This window comes from Camelina sativa, chromosome 9 (assembly GCF_030686135.1).
Source record: "Camelina sativa cultivar CO46 ecotype springtype chromosome 9, ASM3068613v1".
Classification (NCBI taxonomy): domain Eukaryota; kingdom Viridiplantae; phylum Streptophyta; class Magnoliopsida; order Brassicales; family Brassicaceae; genus Camelina; species Camelina sativa.
The window spans coordinates 18,076,231-18,090,895 of NC_141888.1; the positions used below are offsets into that span (position 1 = coordinate 18,076,231).

Sequence of the window (14,665 nt, forward strand, 5' to 3'; positions counted from 1 at the left end):
TTTTTCTCCAGAAGTATCACCAACAGTTGTAGATGACGGTTCATCGGCCGAGAATTTGGATATGCGACGACGGGTCTCTGCCATGTGCGAAGGCGGTTAACGGCGGCAAGTTAAAGGGAAAACAGAACAAATGGAGGTAATGGGACAAACGGGAGGAGTGGTGGGATTCAAGGGATTCGTAATTGGTGAAATGCAAAATTAGGGTTGATGAGAATTGGGGATCTAGAGTTTGGGGAATTTGGGATTTTGTGTTTTTACGGTTGTTAAAAAAAATCTACTGAACAGAGAAAAAATAGACATAGGTAAGTTAAGTTTGGTAGAAGAGAGTTTTGAGGGGTAAGTTGTAATTTTACAGGTAGAAAGTATAGAGATAGTAGAAAGTGGGTGTGGGTGTTAATTGTTTATGAGAAAGTGGGTGTAGATGGATAATTTCCTTATTAAAAATATAAAGTCTATCAAAAATATGTTGTGTACTTCCCTTTTATTAAAAAGGGGATTCGTGTCTTCTATCTCTGTGTTTTAATTTATTTTGACAGATCGGCAAAATGTAAAATTTACTGAATTTCGGTTATAGACTCAATCCGGTTCTCGGTTAACCAAAATATTTTGTTTTTTGTTTGAATAACCGGATTATATTACATTTAATCCGGTTTTCCTAAATTGAAACCAAATTTTATCAATTACCGAACCAAATCGAATTATCCTAATGTTACCGAAAAAACAGAATTATTCAAAGATAACTGAAAAATCAGTTTTAAAAAATATGTCAGTTAATTTTTGTTTAAAATTTTAAAATCAAAATTAACCGAGAATAGAACCGAACCAAATTTATGTCGATTAATTTTGGTAACATTTTTGAAATCGAGACTAACCAAATTAACCAAATTGAACAGAAGAGCAGAATTCCGAGGGGTATACTTTTACGTTGAGATTGAACGAAACACTCTAAAAGAAGTTACGGATTTACCCTATCATAGATTCATAACCCTATTATTGTATTGGTGATCAAATCAACAACGTAAGAGGTTATAATAGTTTTTATTTTGCATATTAATAGTTTTATTTAAGGATAATGGAGGAGTAATAGTTTTTGCGCTGAAAATTTAGAACATTATTTAAGATGAAACAAATATACTTGGCTAAAATATGATACACATATAATAGTTAATATGCATATTACTCTTATCTAATTCATAAAAAATATAATTTTGACACATTTCACAAAAAAAAAAAATATATATATATATATATACATGTTTGCCTCTATTAGAAAATGGGAGATTTTTAAAAATATTATTTTCCTATGTTACTTTTTAAAAATAACTTTTTATATTGTTCATTTTCAAAAATACCCATTTTCAGTATATAAAATAAACCCTAAGTCATAAAGTCTAAAACTAAACCCTAAATGTAAAATAGAGAACCCAAACCTAAAAATTAATTTAAAAAATTAATTTAACATATTGTAATTATGTAAAGAGAGTAAAAATGAAAAATGTTAAAAAAAAAAATAGTATTTTTGAAAAATATATCAAAACAGGGTATTGCTAACAAATTCTTAAAAAATAAACAAAAAAATTAGAAAACCCCACCACGTGTCTGATAAACTGAAGGTTGTAAACTATATGTTTATAAGCAAGTCCTAGATATTTTGTTTTAACTTTTTACTGCCTATATGTAAACCACTTGCTGGCTTCAACCAAATTATATTCCTTTTTTTTTTTTGACAAACCAACCAAATTATATTCCATCTAGCTACTTTTACTAGAAACCGATTCAATCTGCAAAAGCCAGAAATTATTTACCAATCAAATACAAATCATAAATTCCAAATGATAGATCACCGTCCGACATTTCTTAAAACATGACATGATATTCAATTTGTTAACTTACACGTACCAAATATTTACACTAAAGCGAACAAATTAATAATACACATCTTCAACACTGAAATTGACCTACAACTTCATAAATCCAAAATGATAGATCACCGTCCAAAGTTATTTCTTAAAACTACTGTTTCCATTATGGTTCTGCTGCTTCTGCGCATGCACTCACAGATTTGGACGATCCTGTCAAAGTAAAAGAAGGTGAGCTAAACCGTATGTGTTATTCGTGGACATATAAATTCCACATAAGACAACGGAAACCTTGGGCCTACTACTGCAAATGTCTCTATTTTATATTTTATCAAAACTTATATACTCTTATAGTATATCTTTCGTAAAACTTTATTATTCAAAATTTTCGAAGTTAGGTAACTAATTAACTTCATATTCAATAATTTTATCAAAGAAAAAGTTACCACCCCTGCTCTAAATAAACACCAATGATACTACCATAAAAGCTAATATTGATTGAAAAATCTATGGACGTAAACCAACAATACAAAACCATGGTAAGAACTAAAAGAAGAACATCGCTTTCACGTAAACCAATAATATAATATATTTTGCTAAAACACTATTATTATACATTTCACATTTTTTTTTTAATTCCAAACTATAGCTTTTAGAAAATATAATCAAATATAATATATAGAAATTACATGGAAGGTGGTAGGTGAATGATTTTACCGAATTTCAAACGTCAAGACTCATTTTGCAAAAAAACAAACTTATTCTTGTGTGTGTATATAAGACCATCTCTCTTCTCCCTTATCTCTCAGCTTTGAGCTTCTCTCTCAACGAAAGAACTCCAGCTTCTCAATTCTATTAATCATAATACGCCGGCATTTTCGATTCTTAACTCTTGTTCTGTCTTTATCATCATTACTAAATCATGCAAGCCGCTACGTCGTGTGATCTCAAGTTCCGATCAACAACTCCGACAGCTAGGAGGAACAAACGTTTCTCCCACGCGATTCCAAAGCGCGTGTCTGTTACTTGCGGTTATAGGTCGGAGTCGTTTAGCTTCCCGAACGGTGTCTCCGTGAACCGAGCTGATTGGCAAAGCTCATGTGCCATTTTATCTAGCAAAGTTGCTTCCGTTGAAAACTCCGGCGGTTTAGCCGACAAAATCGCCGCCGTTAACGGTCACACGAACGGCTCCGTCAATCTTGGTATCGTCGCGGTTGAGTCGACTAACGGGAAATTAGCTCCGGTGCCGGTTCAGCCGTTGACGATTACTGATTTATCTCCGGCACCGTTGCATGGTTCTAGTCTCCGTGTAGCTTACCAGGGAGTTCCCGGCGCGTACTCGGAAGCAGCCGCCGGAAAAGCTTATCCTAATTGCGACGCTATTCCTTGTGACCAGTTCGACGTTGCTTTTCAGGCGGTGGAGCTTTGGATCGCTGATAGAGCCGTGCTTCCGGTGGAGAACTCACTCGGTGGTTCGATTCATCGGAACTATGATCTTCTCCTCCGTCACCGTCTCCACATCGTCGGTGAAGTTCAGATTCCGGTTCACCATTGCCTCCTCGCACTCCCCGGAGTCAGAACGGCTTGCGTTTCGCGAGTGATTTCTCATCCGCAAGCCTTGGCTCAGACGGAACACTCTCTCGACGTCCTTACACCACATGCAGCGCGTGAGGCTTTCCACGACACAGCGGCTGCTGCAGAATACATCGCAGCTAACAACCTTCACGACACGGCAGCTGTGGCTAGCTCACGCGCTGCCGAGCTCTACAACCTCCAGATATTGGCAGACGGTATCCAAGACGATCCCGGGAACGTCACACGCTTCCTAATGCTAGCGCGTGAGCCTATAATCCCACGCACTGACCGGCCGTTCAAGACGAGCATCGTCTTTGCTGCACAAGAGCACAAAGGAACCAGCGTTCTCTTCAAAGTCCTCTCGGCCTTTGCTTTCAGAGACATTAGCTTGACCAAGATCGAGTCGCGGCCTCACCACAACCGCCCACTCAGGGTCGTTGGCGACGGGAGCTTTGGCACGGCCAAGAACTTCGAGTACATGTTTTATGTTGATTTTGAGGCGTCGATGGCGGAGCCGCGTGCACAGAACGCGCTTGCGGAGGTTCAAGAGTACACGTCGTTCTTAAGAGTGCTGGGAAGTTACCCCATGGATATGACACCATGGTCCATGACATCCACCGAAGACGCATGACCCCATCGTTAAAGAAAAAAAAAAAAAAAACAAACCAATAAGTTTATTAAATTATTATGTATTTTTTGTTGTTGTGAAAATTGTGGTATATACTAAAATGAGACCGTAAATGTAGAGCTCATTATTCACGTGGTGATTAGGAGAAGAAAACAATTTATTTTATTTGTCTGTTACGATATTACCAGATCTCTTACTTTTTAGTAGTGATGAACATTAAGGTTCGCAGAATCTTTTATTGAAGAGTTCCTTTGATTTTATTTTGTAACTTCACTCAATTTTAATCAAGAAAAGCAAAGAATATTGGTGATTTAGAAAATAGAGTACATATTTTTTGTTTTTATCTAATCAACATAATTAGTATTTTGTTCTCAGGCTGTGTTTAGTATATGTTTTTTGGGTATTATTAGTAGATACCACAAATTTGGAGTATAATTAAGGAACTATCACTATGTCAGAAAAGTTGGGTAAATACCACTTTTCTAAGAGGTATTTTTACTTGTTTGCCCTCAAAACCTTAGGGAGGAGATAGCTGCAGCAGACATAACGTGTAACATAATGAAATAGCATGTTACATTACAAAATAACGGAATTTTCACTTTTTTAGATTTAATGGTGGGAGGGAGAGAAGGGAAGGGAGAGAGAGGAGGGAGAGATGAGGAGAGAGAGGAAGGAGAGAGAGGCGGAGTGAGAGATGGGGAGAGAGAGGAAGGAGAGAGAGGCGGAGGGAGAGAGAGGAAGGGAGAGAGGTGGAGGGAGAGAGAGGGAGAGAGAGGAAGGAGAGAGAGGCGGAGAGAGAGAGGAAGGGAGAAAGGGAGAGAGAGGAAGGAGAGAAAGGCCAGCAAAATAATTACCTACGCCCCATCCGACATGTACAGTGACAATTGTGGTAGTTTCTTTAATAAGTTTGATTATTATGCTATCCACTGCATAACGTACAGATGTTCGTAATTATGTTTCAGTCGCTGGGAGCTATCAAAGGCTTGAGACCGACCACTTAAAATTTGTTTAACTAGCATCGTGTTTACAATCTTTTGTTTTATGTGAAGACTTCATCTCCATTTCACTGTTGACCAAAGTTCTTCCTAAACTAACCACTATATCTACACCGTGAAACAATCTCTATATGACTAAAAGTCTAATAAACCAATGAAGAGGAATTCGAAAACAACTGTGAATGATCCAAAAAAAAAAGACCCACATAATACTAAATTTATTTAGAAGAAAAAGATTACGTTTAAAGTTGTATATATTATTCATAAATTGTAGATAGCGTGAAGATTTCCTTGAAATTTTCTGGAGTTGATAAAAAAAGAAAAGTCAGGGTCACGTGTGAACCCGAAAAGGTTCAACGTTTGTTGGTTTAAAAACAAATCAAGGAGCTCGCCCGATTGATTTCTAGGTAACTCACAAGAAATTGGAATTACAATTTCCAAGAAACTTATTTGTTACAAAATTGTAATCACAATATATCCACAGATATAGCTTTTGTTTTACTTTCGTTTTCTGGTGAGTAAAGATACTTTTAGAATCGACCAAACTTATACTTTAGAATTTCATACCAAAAAAAAAGATACTTGCATTTCCTCATTCAGTTTTGGTTACAAATGTTGGGAAATTCAGATGAATGTATGTTAAGTCCAAAGCTATGAACAGAGCCGATTTCTAATGATCTAGAGACTTGAAAGAAAAGAGATACATAACTAGGTGTAGTTCTATTACAAACAAATTCGAGACTACTGAAAACATTGTATAGCCCTTTCACAGCTTATATTATACGTCTTATATATTTTATTTGAATAAAGTCTAAAACAATGCCTTGTGCTAACTTTATAGAAAGTTAGGTCTGGCTATAAAAACTTATTACAGAATACAGATACGTCTGAATTCACAGTCTAGCCATATAAAGAGTCTTCCACCAAACATTTGTACTAATTATCTGCAACTAGGAGGATTTTAAACCAAACTCCAGACTAATCATCTAAATGTATTTAAGAACTAGTAATATTTTTAATCCACTTAAAACATCTGTATAGTAGTGACCAAAATGAGATAACATTTACGATTAGTAGATTGAAAATATATTTCCGATCACTCGATATTTGACATTGGAACTACCCCTTCCCACAATACAATCACGAATTAATCTGAATATTTACTATCTTTAAAATCATCGTAGTCAACAAAATTAAACTTACTTTAATTTTTTCAGGTGGGAGAACGATTATGTGATGATGGTAGAAGCGAAAAAAAAAACCATTTGGGGTTTGGTGGGAGAGAAATGGTCGAAAATATTTTATATATTTAGTTTCTTAATCTAACATCATCATGTTGTCATATTTGATCATGAAATAATATTTGGAAGTGTTTATGAGCATAAGAATTGCATGTACAATATTATTTCCCCATAATTTAGCATTACCACATAAGAAGAGGCGTGGATGAATCAGACGGGGTGGTAGTTGATTTTGTCTCGTTGCATTTCTTTTGCTATTTCAAGACTTTATTAACGTATAATAAGTCACTCATTAGGTAAGCAAAATAGAGTTTATGAGTAATAGATCAAATTTTAAGATTAAGCTAAAATTTTAAATATTATTTTTAAGTAATCATGTCCTATTATTACTCTGTTGTAATTTATTATAAGTGTGTAAAGGTAAACCAATTTATAATAATATTTAAAGGAATGTAATAGTATTGTTTTATTTAAGAGGAGTCAAGAAGAATGGCGAAATGATGAGCGAGGAAGTAGGTGAGAGAGATTTTATGTAAGGGGGTGGTAGGTGGCGTCGAAGGGAGCCATCAGCCATGCATTTTAGGATTTGCCGCGTTGTTTTTTTTTTTTGTCAACCGATATTATTGATAAAATTTGGTTCTAACCAAGATAAAATACAAAGTAGAATATTACGTTCAAAAAAGGATACTTAAGTTGGCGAATTACAAAATTGTCTCTAGAGACAAAGGTCAAAAGAAAACAAATTTTTCCTAGAAATTAGGTACTAACAATGAAACTAAAGAAAGTAGCCATACATAACAGAATATTTGATAACAAAAACGAAAAAGGATAACAATCTTAATCTAAAAAAAAAACAACCGGCAATAAAACCTTAAAAAAATAATAGAACCAAGAGAGCAAAGAATCTCTTCTTCTAACGCACAAGCAAGTAAGATTTATTAATAATGTCCACGGCCAACTCAAGAATAACATCAACCACCTCTTAACACGATGAGAGCCGATCTCTCGTAACCAAGAACCAGGGACTTCATAATACAGCAAGCAAGTCTACTCATTTCCGGAAGCGAGGACAACGTTGATACGCCCAAGAACGTCAAAAAAGTCTTCAAAACACGAGGAGAGAGGCCTAACTTCTCGAAGAACACCAATCACATAAACGAGACCGACGTAAAAGGAGAAGACTATGACCCACTAAGAACAATAAGAAGAAGAAGGAACTCGGTAAACTTAAGATTCTACCATCACATTCAAACAAAACGAAACCTCTGCTTAGAAAGAAGCCAAAAACATCCCAATCGACGGCTACTAAACCTGCTCGATACTACTAAGGACCACCATAAAGCTACCACTAACAACAACCAACTAAAGTGATTCTATCTAACTCTAGCAATTCGTCGAAGAAGAACAGCCAAAAGGCCGGCTTACCAGAAAACAAAAACAGACGAGACCATGGCCATGGATTCACGAAAAATCAAACCTCGAGATCCACCAACAAGAACAGAGCACCTGCCAGATCTACAGATCTCGAACACCCAACAACAACCCTCTCTGGAGAAGCTGACCACCGGCAGAACCAAACACCCTCGCCTTGAAAATCTACCATTTCCACCAAGATAAGTTTTTCTCCAACGAAATACATGAGATAGACGAATTGCAAAACCATAAAACTACAGCATAAACGAAAAGGGGAAGCCATTGGCGGCATCAGCGAGAAGCGCCAACCACCAGAGTGACTTCCCAGTCATAGATCTGAAAAAGCTAGGGTCTTATTATTTGGGAGAAGAGAGAGTGATGCTCTGTTTTACAACAAAAGCATGATGATTTGTTATGTTGTCTATATTTATTTTTTGAATATTAGATAAAATTTAAATAAAATATGTGTTATCAAATAAATTATTCAAAACGGCGTATAAATATTTTACTAATATACATAAATATCCAGTTAATTTCTAAAGATTTTACTCTCTCCCCTTAGGACGGCGATGGCGATTGCTCTAGAGTTTTGATCTGACAATGAATGTGTTCTTTTCTGTCTTGTTTTGGTTTCTTTGTATTTTTTTTGGGATTTTACTAGGTCTCTTTGAGGATGGTTTCAGATCGCGATCTTTGGGTTTCTATTTTAGGATTTAATTTTGCAATTGGGGGAAGGTTAGGCAGTTTTGGATCATGCGGCGATTGCAATGTATCTCTGATTTATTTCGTGATCTCCATTTATGGGGTTTTCCTGGTTTCGATTCCAAAGAAGGAAAAAAGAAAGGACTGTAATCTTACTCCGATTGGATTTGTAGTGTGTAATGGGGGTGTTATGATGATCAGATCTGGAGTGATCTGTCTCACTTGGTTAATGCTGTAGACTGGAGATCACGTCCTCTGCAGGATATGGTGTGTCAGATCTTCTTTGGTTTCTTTGGAAATGTGACGATGCGGATCTTCACTGCAGATGAGTATAAAAGCTCTTCTTTCGCAAGGAGGCAATATCATTACTCACCATACTATTTCTTCTTTGGCGGGTCTCTTTGGTTTTTCTCTCAGTTTTCTTGGATTTCTGTTTCTGCTACAACGTTACTCGTGATGTGGCAAAGTTTGGTTTTGGGTCAGAGATCGGGTGCGTAAGGTATGGTGCCCTCGGTGGTGAAGCGCAAGGTGAAGATTTTGTATTTTGATAACATGGCGCTTGTTGAGGGTTATTCCAAAACGGTGGTGGGAAGGTGCATGAACCTGAAATTGCAAGACATGAAGTCTCTTCTTTACATGTTTCCTCGAATCTGGCACTTTGAGGGCAAGGTGGTTTGTGCGGATCTCGGGATGGAAAAGTTTCAATTCGATTTTGATGAGGAATCATATATTGTCGAAGCTTTGAAGATGGCCCTCTTTCACTTTGATCATTGGATAGTTTCTATGGTTCACTGGAATCTGAAGGTGGATCCTTCATATCTGTCGTCTCTGACTTTTTGGATCTGCGTAATGGGTTTACCTTTCCAATTCTAGGCTGCTCCAACTTTTAGAAGCATTGGTGAGGTTTTGGAGACCGTGGTGGAGGTGGATATTGATGGAGGCAGAGTTCAGGTGACGGTGAATGGTCTCAAACCCCTCTTTTTTGAGACTGAGGTCGAGTTCTTCAATGGTGAAGAAACTGTTGCTTCCCATTGGTACGAAAGGCTGTCTAGTTTTTGCAAGAATTGCTCTAGCATGTGTCATGATGATGACCATTACTCATCTTTGGAGGAGGCTGCCTCGGGTCCACCTGTGTAACCAAAGGAGGATGCAGATGAACGACACCAAAGTTACAAAGACACAATCAAAGCAGAGAGACAGAGAGATTCTGGTCAGGATGGTGGTTCTAAAGTGGGGGGGGGGGGTACAGAGGTAAATCTAGTGGTGAGGGCTCTCGGTGGAAGGGAAGCGTCCCTTTGAGGGGAAGTTTGATAGGGGTTCTAAGGACCGGTCTGACCTACCAGCAAGGAAACCGGTGGTAAAGCAACGTCGTTTTCAGAACTATGTGCAGTATAATGAACATTGACATCTTCGGGAGGTTGCTAAGGGGTTTGTGGCTCTATTGCAGCCGACGGTGGAGGGTGGTGTGTCTGTAGTTGAGGCTTCTGCGGTGACCCTAGGCCGGCCAGCTAAGATTATTCGCAAAGCTTTGTTTAAGGATGGTGGAGCTGAGGATATTGAGGGTGTGGATTTGATGATCTCGCATAAGATGGAGGATCCGACGGTTACTGCTCATTTGCTTGCATAGGGGAAGTAGCTGCTCGCGCTTCTTATGAGGTTTGTGTGAACCCTGAGCCTACTGGTGTTGAGAAGGAGGAGTATGAAGCTCTTGTGGTTGTGATTTCTACCTCGAGTGGAGACAGCTATGTTCCAGCTGTAAAAGGGCTTGATATAGTGTGTCATGGGGATAAGGTGTCTCTGCTGAGGGTGTTGAACAAGTTTCTGTTGTGGAGGAGGTTACAGATGATCAAGTTGGTGTTGGTTCTGCTGAGGAGGCTTTTCTCCCTGGTGAGGCATCGGCCATTGCAGAGGCGGATACTTTGATGGAGACAGATCAACCGTCTGTGGTTGAAGTTGTTTCTTCCTCTATGGTGGAGAAACCACGCAAGGGAAGGGTCTAATGGGTCAACAAGGTATGGGTTTCAAGAAATTGAATGTGTATGTGCGTACGACTCCTCCCAAACGACCTTCTCTTAAGGGTCCTGCCTTAGCTAGGGAGACTATTACCCTGAAACCACAGGAGATGGAGAAGTAGGCCTGAGCATTCGGTTTTTTCGGGTTATTCGGTTCGGTTTAATCGGTTTTTCAAATTTTTGGTTTTTAACATCATGCCGAATTGAACCGAATAAAAGTTTGGTTTGGGTTTATTTGGTTCTCGGTTTATTCGGTTCGGTTATTTAGAGAATTTGACATTCTGAAGTAAACCGAAAAAAATTTGTTCGGTTAATTTAAACCAAAATAGACCAGAAAATAGAAAAACATATGTAAGTACTGCCAAAAAATGGAAGCGATGCCATTAAAAGTTACAAACCGTAGTGAGTAAGACCACAAGAAACACTTGAGATATGAACTAAGTAACTCTAACCAATGTACTTTCTAGGTTTGTAGTTACACCAAAAAGGCAGCATCATATTAACAGGTTCAAAGTTCACAGAATTGACTCAATCACCATCCATTGTTCAAAGGAAGAAGGTACTGACTCAATACCATCCATCGTTTAAGCCTTTAAGGCTGCAGGCTGCTTGCTAATCCATATCAAAAAACAAAAAAGGACAAAAGAGCAGCTTCCATGATCTTAGGCTGCAAGCTGCTAATCGACATCAAAAAGGAGAAAAGAGCAGCTTCCGTTTGAAACCTGTAATCATTGAAACACAACACAAATTAGCATATGAACCATACATTATTACATTCAATCAGAGAAAGTGAAATAGAAAGTTAAGAATACCTAACTTATACTAAAAGAGTAAAAGTTACTGAGTGAGAATTGCATTATGAGAATCTACAAAAGCAAACATATTGTTATTAACTGTAAAGAGTTAAGCTTGTATACACACCTAAATTTGATTACTTACCAAGAGACTCAAAGAACGCAGTTTCTTCCAACATTTGCACCAACTTAGCAACTTCTGCTTGTGTTTTAAAAGAAACTTGCAACCACTGTTGAGTGCATAACAACATTTCAACCATATAAGGAGTTAGAGAACTCCTATATGGATCCAATATTCTGCCGCTAGTATTGAAAACTGATTTTGAAACTACTGATAAGACTTGGCTAGCTAGAACATCTTTTGCAACTTCTAATACTATAGGGAACTTTTGGCTATTACACTTCCACCAAGACAGAACGTCATAAGGGAAACCCAAAGTAGTCTCCACTCTTGTTTGAGTTTTTTCATTCAAGTAGATATCCAACTCACTTCAACCATCTACCTTTCTATTAGAGTTAACCAACTTATTGTATATAACCTCCATCCCTTCACAACCATCCTCATCATCATCATCAAATGATTCACAAGTAGTGGTAGTAGTAGGTGCTGGCTCTGAGTCAGTTGGTTCCTCAACTTCAACAGTTTTGCTAAGTCTCAACCTGTATTCCTTATACAGTTTTTTTCATTACATTTAAGACTGAACCACTAAGCTGCATACATTCAATGGTATCCTTACCATAAAGTTGCTCAATGCATACATTAGCAAACTGAATCTTGTTGCAGGGATCAAAAGCAGAAGCCACGATCACAAACGGATTCATATTTATCAATCCATCCCAGTATTTTTCAAATTTATCCCTCATTATGTGTGCATCCTTTCTGACCTTCTCATTAGTGCTGCCACACTTGGTAATGAGATTTCTTTCAATGTTTACAATCTCATTGTAACAAAGACTGGAAGTCACTATTGTTGAAGCAGAGAATAGTAGAGTACACTTGTAAAAGATCTTGAGAAACTTAACTAACCTTGAAACATCTTCCCAATCAGAAAAAGGTGGTCCAACCCGTTTTTTTGTGTCTGTTCATCGATTACAAGGAAATAATCATCATACAGTTTCTCTTCACTCAACATCCTCTCAAATGGTACTCTTAACTTCAGAGCAGAAGTCAACATCAAGTACGTTGAATTCCACCTGGTGGGAACATCCATAGGCAAACTGCCTCTACAAACATTTCCGGAATCACACCTCATAGCAAAAGACTTCACTCGATTGAAAGATGACCTCACATGCTTGATAGCATTCCTAATAGCAACTATACTAAGCTTTGCTACTTTAAGACTATCTCCCACAATCAGATTGAGGATATGGGCACAACATCTCAAATGAATGAAATCACCATCTCTCACTAATGCTTTTCCTCCTCTGAGCCTCATCTCATCCTTGAACTCTTTCAAAGCCTTGTCATTTCCTTTAGCATTGTCAACTGTAACAGAAAACACTTTCCGAATCCCCCATTCTTCCAAGCAATCCATAAGTTGTCCATCATTATGGCTCCTTTATGATCTGTGATCACCTTGAAACTAAGTATCTTTTTCTGTATTTCCTAATTCTCATCAATCCTATGACCTGTGACAACCATGTAGTTGACAGAAGTTGTTGAAGACACCCAAATATATGTGGTGAGATAAATCATTTGCTTTTGAACACTAAACAAATGTTTAAGCTCCTCTTTCTCTTGCAGATACATTCCAACAATGTCTCTACAACATTTCCTTCTTGAAAAGGTCTTGTATATAGGCAGGATGTTAAAACAGAAATGCTTCCAACCCTCAGATTCCACAAATGAGAAGGGTAACTCATTCACCACAACCAACTCATTAACAGATCTCCTAAAGAGCTGAGAATCATACTTAATAACCCTCATATTCCCACTCTTAATACCACTCAAGACATTATGTTTCTCCCTTTCAACATGATCCTTGTACATTTTACATCTACCTATGTGACCTTTCATTGGACTAGTCACAATTGTCTTTGTGTCACATCCAATCTCTGTACCACAATACCTACAGTTGGCATACTTATCATCCTCCACCCTTTGTATGAAGTGTTGCCATACCTATGCTCGTTTAGCATACTTTTTATTTCGTTTCGGTGGTAAACCAGATTCTGGTGTCGCCCTCTTCTTTCTAGTCGCACCATGTTCTTCTCTGGTTATAGGTTCTCCAGTCACACCAGGTTCCTCTTTGTTATTACCTTGAGAAGCCATCTACAAAACAGAGTACAAGTTTAGCGTTAGACAAAGTAAAACTTCAATCGATTCTACTTAGATTCCATCAATCAAAAATTTTCACAAAAAAATCTCAAAATAGCTTAAACAAGTAATAACACTATAATCTATGTAAGTATCATCGACTAACTTTGACTCTTTCCTAACATGCTAGCACAAATCACGGTCAATCCACATATGCTGAAACATAGACCCAAATCAGTGCTCAAAACGAAATAAGCATATCAATGTTTTAAAAGCAAACCCGCACAAGATTGTCATAGAAACAACGAAATTAAGAGAACAAGCCACATAGATACACAAACACCGAGAATAGCTATAAGTGAACAACTTAAGTCAATTTGTTTCTAAGATATCAAATACAATCCAGAAAAAAATTATATGAAGACCTCAGAAATCCAAAGATTAACAAAAACAAAACCTCAGAAATAAACCCAGATGAAGAAAAATGAAAAAATGAATCGATTTACTAAAAATTAGAGTTAGGGTTTACAAACAAATTGAAAATAAAGATAGAGAATTATAGATTCTAAGACGAGCTTACAAAACAAATTAACAAAGGGTTTACAAACATTTTCACAAACTAAGAAAAAAGAAGAAAGAATTATCACTCAGAATTTCGACTAATCTCCAGATTCTCCACTATCAAAGCAACAAACAAGAGGCAGGAGAAGAATAATTGTTTTTGTCGGAAAGTACAAAGTAGGTTAGTATCGGATATAAACAAATATTTTTATTGGGTAACATGTTAGTCGATCACATATTTTTTAATTTGTAGACTTATTAAACATAGGTCCATCAGATAAATGTTTGGGCTTACTAAAAAAATGTTAAAATAGCCCAATACCAAAGCAAATTAAAAATGAAACTCATCTAACCTAATGAATCATTGTGAGAGACTTAGAGGACTAATGACAGCCACAACCTTCTTCAGTTCTTCTTCTCCAAAACACAGAGGCTAACAGGTGAAGAAGAAGATGGAGTGATGTAGAACAGAAACAGAATAACCGATCAGTTATAGGCCACCGAACCAAACCGAATTAAAAACCGAAACCCTCTGAAAATTCTGCCGATTGGTTTGCTCCTTCCTTCATCTTTGGTGCCGAGAACCGAAAATGTCGGTTCTTTCGGTTTATTCTGAACGCCTAGCCCA

The 14,665-nt window shown here is 37.3% G+C and overlaps 1 protein-coding gene across 1 annotated transcript; it reads left to right on the plus strand.

Annotated features, from left to right (window-relative positions):
- The first annotated feature begins 2,429 nt into the window (after window positions 1-2,429).
- Window positions 2,430-4,381, plus strand: LOC104710935 (arogenate dehydratase 4, chloroplastic). Its single transcript, XM_010427587.3, has one exon. The coding sequence runs from the start codon at window positions 2,782-2,784 to the stop codon at window positions 4,063-4,065; it is 1,284 nt and encodes a 427-aa protein (XP_010425889.1). The 5' UTR covers window positions 2,430-2,781; the 3' UTR covers window positions 4,066-4,381.
- Window positions 4,382-14,665: the final 10,284 nt, after the last annotated feature.